This window comes from Mytilus trossulus, chromosome 3, assembly GCF_036588685.1.
Source record: "Mytilus trossulus isolate FHL-02 chromosome 3, PNRI_Mtr1.1.1.hap1, whole genome shotgun sequence".
Classification (NCBI taxonomy): Eukaryota; Metazoa; Mollusca; class Bivalvia; order Mytilida; family Mytilidae; genus Mytilus; species Mytilus trossulus.
In genome coordinates this window covers 81,904,570-81,920,370 of record NC_086375.1, presented here as the reverse complement: position 1 = coordinate 81,920,370, position 15,801 = coordinate 81,904,570, and the positions used below count along the sequence as shown (strand labels likewise).

General features: G+C 30.1%; 1 protein-coding gene across 2 annotated transcripts in view; it reads right to left on the bottom strand.

The window, feature by feature from the left end:
- Nucleotides 1-838: 838 nt before the first annotated feature.
- LOC134712605 (uncharacterized) overlaps nt 839-15,801 on the bottom strand; it is a 61,183-nt gene continuing 46,220 nt past the window's right edge. For both annotated transcript variants that reach the window (XM_063574326.1, XM_063574327.1), the window contains 9 exons: nt 14,357-14,433; nt 12,970-13,095; nt 11,662-11,751; nt 11,051-11,116; nt 10,366-10,472; nt 9,861-9,959; nt 6,478-6,713; nt 5,991-6,124; nt 839-5,743 (listed from right to left, as the gene is read on the bottom strand). In XM_063574326.1, coding sequence (XP_063430396.1) covers nt 4,706-5,743; nt 5,991-6,124; nt 6,478-6,713; nt 9,861-9,959; nt 10,366-10,472; nt 11,051-11,116; nt 11,662-11,751; nt 12,970-13,095; nt 14,357-14,433 — 1,973 coding nt within the window. In that variant the 3' untranslated portion in view covers nt 839-4,705. The remainder of the gene's footprint in view (nt 5,744-5,990; nt 6,125-6,477; nt 6,714-9,860; nt 9,960-10,365; nt 10,473-11,050; nt 11,117-11,661; nt 11,752-12,969; nt 13,096-14,356; nt 14,434-15,801) is intronic.

Sequence of the window (15,801 nt, the reverse complement as noted above, 5' to 3'; positions counted from 1 at the left end):
GTGGTACAGGACAGCTATGTTTATAGTAAGTAGGGCGAAATATTTCAATCGTTTTGCAAATTGGCTGACAGATTAAACAGTATACGTCTTGACTCGCTAGCAACATGTTTTCAAACTCTAGATGATTATTCCAGTAAAAAGATATTTTAATACTAGAATATTCATCTAATCTGTTTAATAATGGACTTATTTACAGATTGTGCCATATTCTCAATTGTGACATTTTGATCAGTATGGAATTGCATGATAGGCGGTGCATAGACGACAGCAGGAGACTCTTACTCTGTCACACCATCATGCTCCATTATAGAACATCTATTCTACCTTGATTTGTATCTTTTTAATCAATAGGTGAGATTTGAACATCATCAAATATAAATATCAGACATTTCATCGTTATTATTGTTTATATACAAAGGCATAGTAAGTTTGTTTTCAACATATGTGTTTAATAACTTTCAATGCCTATATGCTAGTCATACAAGTGAGAGGTTGAGCTAATTATAAAACCAGGTCTACTTAAGAAAATGCCCGTATCAAATAAAGGCAACAGTAGTATACCAAGTCAAGAATATGACAGTTGTTTTCCATTCATTTGATGTGTTTGCGCTTTTGATCTAGCATTTAAGAAGTGATTTGCACTTTTGAATTTTCCTCAGATTTCTGTTTTTTTGGTTATTTTACTTTTCACCTCTCTATGAAGTAACTGAAATACAACACATTAATCTAGATACAATGACAGAGGACAGAGAATAGACCAGAAAAAACAATGCCCCATACTATCATAGGCAATGCATATATTATATAACAAAATTAAAATCAACACAAATAATTTCAAATGTATAATCTCTTTTATCACATAGTAAAACAATCCAAATCAATGCTGTTGTAGACATAGAATATATCACATAAAATTCTCACTTTCACTGATGTATACATAGAATATATCACAAAACTTACTTTGACATAACACATTCAAAATATCACTTTAAAAATAAACATTAACTCATTACAAATCATTGTTCTGAATATATTATTTTGATCTGAAATCTATATTTCTTAACTATATAATACTACTTGCTAATAACTACAAGGTTATCCAAGAATCATATTTGTTGGTGGCTTAGATGGTATTTGTCTTACAAGTTTTGTTGACTGTATAGTCCACAGGATATATTTCACATACCAGGACTGGGACGAGTGAATGTATAAAGATTCAACTGAATGTTAAAAATCTTGAAACTTTGATTAACAATCTGATTATGCAGTGTTTTTTTTTTATAAAAGACAGGAAAGTTCAACATGGTTGCATAATTCAGAGGTTATATGTTCCTTAAATACAGACTTTCTGATGAGACCACTACTTCTCTATGCAATAAACAATTACAATTGATGCAACAAAATTGGCAAGTATTTTATGGAATGAGTCATAACATATTGTCAAAAAATATTCATTAACAGTTTAAAAACAGACATAAAATACATATCAAAACAAGATAAAATGTTTTGAGCACTGAACAAACTTTCAATGTTCAAATGCCAAAAAATAAGCACCAACTGTTTTTCTTTGAACATTTCATGTAACCATTTTTCTCCTAAAAACACAAATTAAATTGTAATTTAAAGTTCAATAATTAAGGTTATTTTTATCATTTCGTTTTCAAATTCACATATTTCTTTTATTGTTAATATCCATAGATCTGCAACAAATAAAAAAGGGCATACTTTCATTTCAAAGAAAACATGCATGTTCTACCATGGGACATGATGGTTATTCTTTTTCTTTAGTGATATAACCAATTTCTGTTTACACCAAAGACAAAACACTAATGATAAAAGAAGTAAAAAAATATAACACACTGAAATATGTTTGTTGAAGAAAAATACAGTCATTAACAATCAAAACCTTTACAAACATGAGCTTTAAATAGTTTTACCTATGAGTATGCACAATAAAAACGGTGTACTATCTAGAAGGAAGCATACTAAATAAAGTGTCAACTCAGCAATAATGCATATACAGCAGTGTACAATCAACAACCTAGAAACATGGAACTAAGTAAGATATATGTGGCTTAATTACTAGATATATTTATGTAAAAAGTGTTTCCTCTGCTACTATGTATGTTATAAATTTCAGCGTAATTTCTGGAAATGTGTATGGTAAAAGAAGCTCTGGGAATACAATGTATGTTTGTCAAATATTAAGTGTAATTTCTGTGACAGAGTAAGTTATATAAGGTAAACTTTGGGACTATGTACTAGTATGTTAAATATTAAATGTTATTTTTGGGACAAAGTATGTTAAAAATTACAATATAATTTCTAAGACTAAAAATGTTTATACCTAAACTCTGGGACAAAGTATGTTAAATATTACAGTGTCATTTCTTAGAATAAGAATGTTTTAAATAAGCCTGTGTATGTTAAAAATTCCAGTGTAATTCTGGAACTGTGTATGGTAAAAAAAGCTCTGGGAATATGTATGTCAAATATTAAGTGTAATTTGTGAGACAGAATAAGTTAAATATTACAATGTAATTTCTAAGACTATAAATGTTAATAAGGTAAACTCTGGGACCATGTACTAGTATGTTAAATATTAAGTGTTATTTCTGGGACAAAGTATGTTAAAAATGACAATGTAATTTCTAAGACTAAAAATGTTAATACCTAAACTCTAAAGAACATGTATTAGTGTAACTTCTGTGACAATGTATGTAAAAATTGTAAACTCTGGGATAAGGAAAGTAATCTATAACAGTGTAATATCTAAAGCTAAGAAAGTTAAAAGTGTAAACTCTGGGACTATGTACTTTGAATATAACAATGTAATTTCTAGGACTATGTATGTTAAAAATGTAAACTCTGGGACTATCTATCTTAAATATTATAATGTATCAATTTCTAGGACTATGTTTGTAAAATGTGTAAACTCTCGGACTATGTAAACTATAAGTGTAGTTTTAAGGACTTTGTATGATATATATTAGTGTAATTCCAAGGACTATGTACCAAGAAAATGGTTATTCTAAACTCTGGGACCATGTATGTTAATTATTACAGTGTTACCTCTGAAATTATGTATTTTGACAGTGTTGACAAAAGGATTATCTATGTGTGTCAAAAAAAGTCGTATTCAATACTGGTATACCAAATCATACAAGGGTCTGTAATACATTTGAAATGTTGAATAACTTCAACTTTACCTTTTTAAACCATTAGTTTAATAATTCCCTTCTAAGCAGAGACACCATAAGAAAGAAATCATGAAATTGATAGAACTATTCAATTGTTGATAAAAGGTATGTAAAGGATTATCATATTTAAAAATATTATATTTCCTGAGAGCACTTTTTGTGTCTATATAATAACATACAATAAGAAATGGTAGCTCTTACAACTATAACAATAAATAAAAGTAACAAGTTTATATTGTTCTAATCTTTAAATATGTGTCTGTGCAGTATAATTCAATACACAATTATGTTCAAACATTTTTAAATTCATAGATATAAGAAGATGGGTATGAGTACCAATGAGCCAACTCTTATTCCAAGTCACAATTTGTAAAAGAGTAAACCATTATATGGCAAACTACAGCCTTCAACATGGAGCCTTGGCTCATGACATTTAAACAGTTTATATTTATTTTTTCATCAAATTTTCAGGATAAAAATAAAAATCTTGGAAAAAACCTGCACTTTTTATTGCCACCCTGCATTTTATACCAATCTTATAAGTTGGCTAAATATGGCATAATACTTATAATGCAAACCCAGTATTCTTTAACTTATTTAAACAGATACAATATTAGTATTATGTTTGAAAAACATAAAATACATTTGTATGATGTTTAAAAACAGAGACAAAAGCAAGGCTTACTGACATTTCTCTTATTTCCTATTTTAAGTACAAATAAAATTCCATATTTTCCTCTGAGTACAATGTCTATTTTAAAAAAGTTTTTTTTAATCAATTAACCTGGCCACCTTTCCAATATGTATTTTTAATACTCACTTTCAATAACTCATAGAGAACACATGGTTTCAAATTAATAAAAAACTGAATATAGTTCAACATTCACGAAACAATAAGGTTACCTGAATAAAATAGAAATAATAGTGAAATTTAGTACAGGTCTGTGTAATTTTGCAAATTGTTAAGACAAGACCACATTTAACAAAACATTTCTCATAAACAAATGTTTTAAAGTGTCAACTGATATGCTAATCATAAAAACTCATATTCACTGTCAAAAAACTTTTTCCCCATTATTTACAGAATTTCGCTTTCTTTATCAACTCACACAACTTTTTTAAGTACAAATTATTACAAATTATACACATAGAAATTTTGTTTGTGTCGTAGTAAAGATCTGATAGAAAGTATAAACTGATGACAATATTTCATGACAGACTTATCTATCATGCTTGATTAAATAAATGATTTTGAGATTCTTTTAAATATAAATTATGCTTAATACATTCTGTGCTAATCAAATATGTAAATTATTAAAATTTTAAAGAAAAAATACATGGAATCATTTAAAATATCACAGGCATGAGATAAAATATTCCAATCTTATTTTCTCAGATATGAAATTCAAAACACAAGACAATAATAAAATGAATTGAAAATAACACAGAATCAGAAAGGAGATTATTTTCCCACAAAATGAGATTCCTAAATTTTTTGAACAACATCAAAGGCTTTTTTGCTTTTTAAGTTTTTTATCATCTTTCAAATCTTTTAATTCAACTGCTTCATCGTCTGGAATTTTATTTGACATTGCTTGTGTATATGAGGCTTTTCTGCCAGCATGCTCCTCATCTGCTGTCAGACCATTTCGATCTGCAATCCTTTCCTCAGGTTCAGACTTTACAGATCTTAATTCAGCAGGTCTTGAATCAGAATCAGACTTTATTGAACTATGAGAATCAGCTCCTGAAATATCGGAGAATTCTCCTGAGCTACGGGACTGATCAACAGATTTAGATTTGTGCATAGGTTTTTTCTTTCGTTTTTTAGATATAACTTCTGATTTAACATCAAATTTGACTTTTGTTGGACTTTTTGTCTCTGAAGATGGGTCTGTTTGAGATCGTTTAACATGGGAGGAATCCTCTCTATCTTCTTCACTCAATGTTTTTGACTTTCTTAATCTAAATCGTCTTTTCTTTGCCGCTGAATCAGAAGAGGCTGAACTTTTGGATGTATCTAATTCTTCACTATCCTCTCCTTCATGTTCCTGTAAAGCGTCAAGACTTCTCCCTGATGCTCCTGATCTTTTGGACGGAGATTTGCTAGCATTCTGGTTGAGCAGAGGTGTTACTTCTGGTTCAAAATTAAGTGTATTAGCTTTTTTAAAATCCTTTCTTCTCCTTCTTGGAGATGCTGTATCTTGGTTTTTAGATGCATCACCATAGGCTCTAAATAAGTTTTGATCTGGCTTGACACCAGTAAAATCTGAAGGACTACGATCTCTATGAAATGCTGGACGTTCAGGGACAGCCAAACTTAATCTACGTTTGTAATTTTGAGCTGCTGCATTTGCAGCTGTAATACTAACCCTTCTTGGTTGGAAAGAAAGATTTGTTTGTGATCCCAAAGGTGTTGAAGTTCCTCCACCTAACACTGCACGAGACATTCTCCGTGTGCGAAGTTGTTTTTCCTGAAGATATTTCAGCAAGTCTGCACTGCTATCATTCTTCAAATTCTTATCTAACTTCTTATGCACCATCTAAAATAGGAATTAGAATCTATACTAAATGATTTTTTTTTAATTGGAAATAGTTTTTATCTGTTGTATTACTCAAATTTGATTTATAAATCCTCTAATTTTTGGTTTATTTGATTTTCACAAAATTATGATAAATGAATTTTAGTATTTCAAATTTAATTTATAATCTTTTCACAATGTTATAATTAAAGGTTGTTTGCAACAGTATAATCTTAAAGGCATATTTTGTAAACAGAATCATACGTACATCTCTCCTGGAAGGAGCCATTAATTTACGGACATCTTTGGCTGTAGGTTCCATATCTTTTGGATGTTCTTTCTTTCTGAACTGCGGAAATAATGATTTTCTTCTACCTGTCTTCTCGACATTTTTTCTATCTTCTGTAATTCAGAGACATAAGGTATCACAAATATTATAAAATTTTATAAAAATATTAATAAGGCCATGTTAAGGTGAAGAAACCACTTCTAAAGCCTTATGTAAGTACTTGAGTAAACTTTTTGAAACCATCTGTTCAGTTCTTATGTTGCAAGTATAGTATTCACAGCAATATAAACAACTTATCAAAAAATCTCAATTTCAATCATGTATTTTTGAAGATTCAGTAAATTGAAATGGACTCTACAAGGCATTTATCTAAGTTTAGTCAAAGAAAAGCCATTTGATATCAATTCAAACTTTGTCTTGAAACATTTAGTACTCATAAAAATAATAGCTTCATTATAAACCTTACCATCTCTTTGTTCTGCTAACTTCCTATCAATCCAGTCATCAAACATTTCTGGTTGCATCATGGGTAAAACACCAGGCGATGGCATGGGTGATGGTGGTGAGAAATCTGGTGGTGGCATTGGTAAAGGAGGCACAATAGAAGGTGATCTAACTGTGATAGGTGGCAGCACTATATATCCTTCACTTCCTTCGTCTTCTTCTCCTGTCTCATCCTCATCCTCCTTCTCTTCTTGAATTCTGAAATAAACAATCATTTAATTATTTTTCAAAACAAATTTGAATTTCTGTCTTTATAATGATATGGATTTTTGTAAAGTGATGCATTTCTTTTTCAAGTAGTTTTGTCTATAAGCATCATCTTTTTTAAATGAAAGTTGCCAAAATCTATGAACTTATCATAGAAAGAGTAGAAGGGACTATTTGGAGAAGTCACTTATTTTATTGTGACCTCACAGATTTGGAATCTATACCTTCCTCTTTTTTCATCATCTCAAACTTAAAGATATACAAATTGAAACTTTAAACTTAAATCTTTCCAGATTCAGTAAAACTTTTAGGCTAAGTAAGGTAAAATAAACAAGAGGCTCTCAAAAGCCTGAATCGCTCACCTTAATCTTTTAGGTTAAATCTCTCATCAATGATTATTTTGGCTTTTCAATTTATTTAAATGTTCTTTGAATCGTCCTATTTTCTTCAAAAGCAGAAAAAAATAAATCATTTTAGCCTTAGGAGCTATGTTTCTTGACATACAAGGAAATAAAATTTAAAATTTAAACTAGAACCTCTGAAACTCATTTAGCCTAAGTTTGGCTGAAATTGATACAGCAGTTTCAAAGGAGAAGATTTTTTTAAGTAAGTCAACATGATGAACAAATTGTGAAAAAAAGTCTTTACAGGGCAATAACTCCTTAAGGGGTCAATTGACAATTTTGGTCAAATTGACTTATTTGTAGATCTGACTTTGCTTAACATTTTTGCTATAAACATTTTATCTGTATCTATAATAATATTCAAGATAATAACCAAAAACTGCAAAATTTCTTTGAAATCATCAATTCAGGGGCATTATACCTGCAAAACCAGTTACCCGATTCGGCTGAAAATTTCAGGACAGGTAGACCTTGACCTAATAAATACTTTAACTTCTTGTCTTTTTGCTCTAAATGCTGGAGTTTTTGAGATATCAGCCAAAAACTGCATTTTAACCTGTGTTCTATTTTTAGCCATGACGGCCATGTTTTTGGACGAAATAGACAATAAAACACAAACTTTATTTTATACACCCTACTGATCATTCAGTTGAAGTTTGGTTGAATTTGGTTGAGTAGTTTTAGAGGAGAAGATTTTTTAAAGTTAGCAAATATGATGAACAAATTGTGAAAAATTGTCATTAAAGGACAATAACCCCTTAAGGGGTCAATTGACAATTTTTATCATATTAACTTATTTGTAGATCTTACTTTGCTGATCATTTTTGCTGTTTACAGTTTATCTTTATCTATAATAATATTCAAGATAATGACCAAAAACTACAAAATTTCCTTAAAATTACCAATTAAGTGGCAGCAACCCAACAATGGGTTGTTTGATTCATCTGAAAATTTTAGGGCTGATAGATCTTGACATAATGAACAATTTTACCACTATCAGATTTGCTCTAAATGCTTTCGTTTTTGAGATATAAGCCAAAAACTGCATTTGACCCCCTATGTTCTATTTTTAGCAATGGCGACCATGTTTGTTAACAGATCAAAACTTCGGATACAATTTATAAACTATATACCCTAAGGAACATTCAGTTAAAGTTTGGAAGTATTTGGACTAGTAGTTTCAGAGGAGAAGATTCTTGAAATAGTTTACAAGACAGACGACGACGACAGACGACGGACGCCAAGTGATGGCATAAGCTCACATGGCTATGCCAGGTGAGCTAAAAATGTAAAAATTAAAAGTTCAATAAAAATCGTAAAGCTTAAAAATAAAGAAAAATTGAAATTAATTTTAACTAGAGGCTCCAAAGAGCCTGTGTCGCTCACCTTGGTCTATGTGAATATTAAACAAAGGACGCATTTGAATTCATGACAAAATTGTGTTTTGGTGATGGTGATGTGTTTGTACATCTTTCTTTACTGAACATTCTTGCTGCTTACATTTATTTCTATCTATATTGAACTTGGCCTAAAAGTTTCAGTCGAAAATGGTAATTAAAATTTACAAATTTTATGAAAATTGTTAAAATGCACTATAAAGGACAATAACTCCTTATGGGGTCAATTGACCATTTTGGTCATGTTAACTTATTTTTAGGTCTTACTTTGCTGTACATTGTTGCTTTTAGCAGTTGATCTCTATCTATAATAATATTCAAGATAATAACCAAAAACAGCAAAATGACTAATTCAGGGGCAGCAACCTAACAGCAGGTTGTCCGATCCATCTGCAAATTTCTTGACCTGATTTACAGTTTTACTCCCCGTCAGATTTGCTCTAAATGCTTTGGTTTTTGAGTTATAAGACAAAAACTGCATTTCACCCGTATGTTCTATTTTTAGCCATGGCGGCAATGTTGGTTGGTTGGCCAGGTCATGCCACACATTTTTTAAACTAGATACCCCAATGATGATTGCGGCCAAGTTTGTTTTAATTTGGCCTGGTAGTTTCAGAGGAGAAGATTTTTGTAAAAGATTACTAAGATTTACGTAAAATGGTTAAAAAATGACTATAAAGAGCTATAACTCCTAAAGGGGTCAACTGACCATTTTGGTCATGTTGACTTATTTGTAGATCTTACTTTGCTGAACATTATTGCTGTTTACAGTTTATCTCTATCTATAATAATATTCAAGATAATAACCAAAAACAGAAAAATTTCCCTAAAATTACCAATTCAGGGGCAGCAACCCAAAAAGAGGATGTCTGATTCATCTGAAAATTTCAGGGCAGATAGATCTTGACCTGATAAACAATTTTACTCCCTGTCAGATTTGCTCTAAATGCTTTGGTTTTTGAGTTATAAGCCAAAAACTGCATTTCCCCCTATGTTCTATTTTTGCCATGGCGGCCATCTTGGTTGGTTGGCCAGGTCACGCCACACATTTTTAAACTAGATACCCCAATGATGATTGTGGCCAAGTTTGGTTTAGTTTGGCCTGGTAGTTTCAGAGGAGAAGATTTTTGTTAAAGTTAACAACGACGGACGACGATGACGACGGACGCCAAGTGATGAGAAAAGCTCACTTGGCCCTTTGGGCCAGGTGAGCTGAAAAAGCAACCTCAATCAGGCATGCGCCAGAATGTAATCTTTAAAATGTTGATGGTTTTCTGTAACTAAAGAAGAAGAAGAAGGTAATTATCTCCCCCTGTTTGTTATCTATGTTTACTTACATTTGATTTGTAATCTCCTCTGGAATAAGAGGTAAGTTGTCCTCACTTACATACTTTTCTTGTACCATTTTACTTCCTGCTAAACTCTCAAAGTGTTGTCTGAAAACAAATGTTGGATTCAGTCTTATAGACTTAAACAGAAGACATAAACTTTAAATGAATTTTCAAATATGAAATACATATACATAAATGTTATTGGTGAAAACTATGTAAGATTTCTATAACAGAGATAGAATAAGTCTATAACATAAATTGAATATAAAATTTATCATATTCTTTTAATAAAGTTCTTTAAAACTTTTTATAGCAGTACCATATACTGTTAAACATCGGTTATTATTGTGTTTCCAATGCATGTTGGGATGAAGATCACACTTCACATCAATATTATTGCCTTCTAAAAACTTCATGTATTGTGAAGGTGATTATTTTCACACATTTAACATGATTGTGAAATAACAAAAAAGTAACCCTTACTCAACATCATGATATAATATCTACTCACTGTAGAGCTATTTTTTCATATAATGACATAATATGCTCATCTGTTGATGTTGGGTTTCTCTGTAACCAATTCTTTAGGTATTTACTATTGTAAAATTCCAGAATTTCCTACAATAGTGGAAGATATTGACTGATTTGTTCACAAATAATAGCAAACATATTTAAATCATTCCAGAATACCGTTATAATTTTATAACACTCTTTCATTAAGCTGACATATCAAACGTATGTACCTATTTTGTGACCTTCAGTTTCATGTATCAGTTAAAACAGTGAGTCTCTTTCAATATGTATCACAAGGATTAAATTAAAGCTGAATTGATACCAAAAAACTTACATAAATATTAGTAATACAGCTTACTATGGCATAAATGCTTACTTCCACTACATTTTTTACTCCAGTGGACAGTTGCCTCATTGGCAAGCATACCAAATCTCCTATTTATTTATATTTCAGCAAAGCACCTTCTTGTACATCTTTATACAAGGCACATGTAAAAACAAATAATCAATATGGAAGCAAGCACAGCATTTATACATGTCTATTGGGTATCAAATATGATGACAGAATTTAAATAAAGAGTATGTTGTTATCTAATGAAGTGTACAAGCTCAAAAATAATTTTTCATTATGAACATTTATCATAGATATATGTTTGGTAATCATACAAAGAGATACTACCTACCCTAAAATGATGTTCTCCTCTTCTACCTAACACTTCTTCTATACCAGCCATCACATGATCTGTGACCTATAGTTCATAAAATAGAAAGCATATTTCACATGTTTTAAAATAAACATAGAAATATTTCATAAACATTACAATACATAACATTCTATGCCCTTACTTGTCCCCTCAGGATTATACCTCTTATCATCTTACTTAGAATCCTCTACTGTAATTCTTATATTCAGAAAACTACTGAGAAACTTTACAAGTGTGGATTTATTATTATTCCTTGGAAACCAATTTTCATGGATTTCATAAGTATCATGAAATTAAATCTTCAACAAAGTACTTATTTTCTGTAGGCTTACATGCAGACTTTAGCAATGGATGTCGAGTTGTCTCATTGGCACTCATACCACATCTTCCTATATCTATGCAGGAAAAACACAAATCAACTAGCCACTAAAATGCAAGATTTCCTCAATCAATGAAAATTAGAACAAATATAAGTGAATTCACAGTAGTTCAAATTTGTTATACTTCCTTATCAATTGTACTTTTGGTGTTGTTTGTTCACTGTCTTACTGACAAATATCAGGTTTATTTCTTTATCAAATCGTACTTACATGTGAATTAATTTCTTCACCAATGGTAACTTTATCTGTACTCTGAAGTTTGACTCTCAGTAGTTTCACCAAAGGCTTTATAGTTATACCCTAAATTGAAAGATATAAATTTACAAGTCATCATTTGATTATTTTAACTACTTATCTAATTTTTTAAACAACAACAACAACAACAACACTACTTTATTTTAAGAGGGTTACACAGTTAGCTATATAACTAATCTTCCCTGAGGCCCTCATAATGAAAAATCAAACAAAATGCAAACATATACATTGCATACATAAGTATAAAAAGTCAAGTATGATAATAATGTTCAATACAACTTGATAAAATGTGATGAAAAAAATAAACATGATGACATGATCAGTTTTTAATATTATTTATACCACTAGGTTGATTTCAATAAATGATCTGTTATTTTGTATTTGAAAGAATTAATATTTGTAATATTTCTTAACGGTATTGGCAAATTATTCCACAAGAAAGGTTCAGAATACATAAAAGATTTTTTGAATAATTCTGTTTTTGGTTTAGGGAGTATGAGGTTTCCTTGAACAGCATTTCTCAAAACCTGATGCTTTAATTTGAGTTTGATATTTTTCTATTAGATAAAAATGATTTTTACAAAGGAGTTTTTAGTCATATTGCGTAATAGTTGATTACTTAGATCATCATATTGATGATGATGAGGATGATGTAGTCACTAGCAAAACTTCATTTAAAAAAAAAATTTGTTCTTGTTGATGAAAATTAAATTTAAATATCAATATTGTTTTTTTCATAGCATGCAATTCAAGATTGATCTTATTTTGATAACTTGTATGATTGAATCCAGTATTTCTTTACATTTTTCAATTTTCTTTTCCAGCTGACTTTTAATCATTATAGTTCTGTTGAACCAAGATACTTTTTAGTTTTATCAAAATAGAACATTAATTAATGTTATTAGGAATTGGGTCCAAACAAATTTTCAGTACAATTTTTTTAATGAACTTCCTTAAAGTTTGATATACAAGAACATATTTCATTTATATAAAATAAAATTGAGAATGGAAATGGGGAATGTGTCAAAGAGACAACAACCCCGACCAATGAAATGGGGAATGTGTCAAAGAGACAACAACCCGACCAATGAAATGGGGAATGTGTCAAAGAGACAACAACCCGACCAATGCAATGGGGAATGTGTCAAAGAGACAACAACCCGACCAATGAAATGGGGAATGTGTCAAAGAGACAACAACCCGACCAAAAAAAAAATATGAATTAATGATTCAGTTATGCTTTGTCCCAGATAAATAACATACCTGTACAAACACTGTAAAGAAAATAAGAACCATTAACGTTGTAGTAAACATTTCTTTGGGTAAATTCTCTGCTTTCAGTAGATCCATTAAAGAAAAAGCTACAGCACCTCTTAGTCCACCATAAGCCTGAAATAATACAGCCCAATTATTACAACATGGCATATAGTATATTTGTCAAATGTTGATCACAGCTGAATGTCTTATTATATTTTGTCCTGGTTTTCTGGCTCATTGATTTAGATACTACATCACTTGATTCATATTACATTACCATGTTCTTGTCCTCAATATGCATGTTCTTTGTCAAGGGACCCTAAACAGTTATTCGAATTTTATTTCTAATTTTTCAGTCATTTTAAAAGTAATTCACTTTTATTAATAAATGCTTGATGTAGTGAATGGGACAATTTTCAAACTTGCTTTAGCAAATGGAAAAGGTAAATTAACTCATATAAAATTGAGAAGATGTCAATTTTATTTTTTGATATTTGAATAGTTTCACATTTTCAAGTCCCACTTTTGTATGGTTTTTTCCTCATTGTTCAAGGCCCTACTGTGACATACAATTGCTTACTTCCTCTTCATTTTAAGGAGGCCTGTGGGATTCTGAGAAAATATTAAAACATTTATTTTTCAATAAAATTTTATTTACTACCTTAAGTAGTTGTTCTTTTATCATATGGTACAAAAATCATTCCAAAAAATCAATTTGTGTTGGCCCCAGGTGACTTTTAAAATATAGATATCATCGAAAAAGCTCCAAATTATCTCCCTTTGGTGCAAAAATGTCATTTTTTGGCATTAAAATTGAAATATCTTTTTTAACTCATCGGTGACCTATATTTTTTATTGTTGTTTTCAAATAAGCTGTACATAAACTAAATAATTGTAAAATTCAAGCGATTTCTGTAATATAGTTCTTTTTTTATTTCAATATTACCTCTATTTCTCCTATTAGTTCAACAGAAAAATAGGACATTAACAAAAATAATGATTCTTTCGAAGGCAGATTGTAAGATTAAATGAACGGTAACCCCATTTTTTTATTTCTTTTTTCTATTAAGTATAAGATAAAGTTCATTTATACAAAAATATAGCAAAATCCTATATTAAATAAAATTTAGATTTAGACCCACGAGCCCCCTTAACTGTAGTGGATAATTGTCTCATAAGCAATCTCACTACATCTCCTTATTTCATTTTACATTACTTGATTTGTATGAAGTCCAAGTAAATGTGTTTAGTATGGGAACCAAGACAATGTTTTTATGGATATTGAAAAAGAACATCAGTTCATTACCGCCATTGGTACCACATTCCAACCTTACTGATTGTACTTCTGGTATAGCTATATCATTTACATACAACAAACAATTAAATAACCTACCATGATAAATTGTTCATCAAAACCAATTCTTCGGACTCTGTTGGACTTGTTTACAAAGAAAGTCAATAATAATACAACTGAAATAAAAAAAGAAAAACATTCAAAATATATCTCATTCAACTGCCTCCACAGGCCCCTTCTGTACATAAAAAATATAGGTTGTAATAATGAAAATCACAAAATTCAATTCAATCATAAAATAATTTGAATTCTAGAGTAGATGGCTGTCAACAAACAACATGTAAATCCTGCATTGATTTGTTAAGAACCTGTCAACAAACAACATGTAAATCCTGCATTGATTTGTTAAGACCTAATGCATTTGACTTATTACTTATGAACTGAAACAAGATATTTTTGTGAGCCACAAATGCCTCCTTCTGTAGCCATATTGAAAATCAATTAGTGGTAAATTAGTCAGTTTGTCAACCAGAGAAAAAAACTCTATTAAACTAAAATGAACTGTAGTTTTTCCAACCTATTTAAATATTATCAACTATTTATAACAAATTATTTTTGTTGAAGGGTCTTGCCAGAAGTAAATAAATAAAAATCAGAACTTAAACTGGACAAATGCCTAAAAACTGGAAAAATACCATGTATTAGAAATTATCAAACCCTGGACAGAGAATAAGTCTACTTAAAACTAAATATGCATTGATCGATTGTAAATTCTTGTTTAAGATATGACATGATAAAGTCTGATTTTGAAATCAAGTTTAAGACTTCAAAGCCTTACTTTTACCATATCGTCATTTTCAAAATATTTTTGGATTAATTGCAAATGCCAGAAATCCAATGCTATAATTGCTCAAAATTAAATGTCTTACTTTGATTACTGTGTCTTATTATGTTTTAATAAACTTATTGGTTTTATCGAAACATGAAATGACTGTTTCATAACAAACTTCATGAATAATTAATGGCCCATCTTCAGTCTAAAAGCTAAAAGTCCTTATGCAAAGAAAATCAAATACCAGTACAAATTTAATGTCAAATTAATGTCTGAAGAAATTTTTGACATTTAAGAAACTAATTTAACTAATTTTCAGTGAATACGTTAACCAATTTTAAAATGTTGATGGTAAAATCTATGTCTGAAATCTTCTAAATCAATGAGAATCTGTCCGCCTGATAAAATAATTCTCTGGTGAACCATTTCTATTAATTACTGATGTCACTGTCATTGAATATTAAATTACTTCTTATTTAGACATGACTGGTGAATAAAGTCACTAAATGAATTGGTATGGTAAAAAGTGACCCATTTTTTATCTCCTCATACAAATTGATGAATAAGATTCTCCAGGATGACAGCTATCATACAAAAATACAATGCTTCAGATTGATAAATTGTCTGGGATGACACAAATCAAACAAAAATACATTGCTTCACAATGAAAATTTCCCCAAGCAATCTTATAAAAAAAATACTCTGAAGTTAT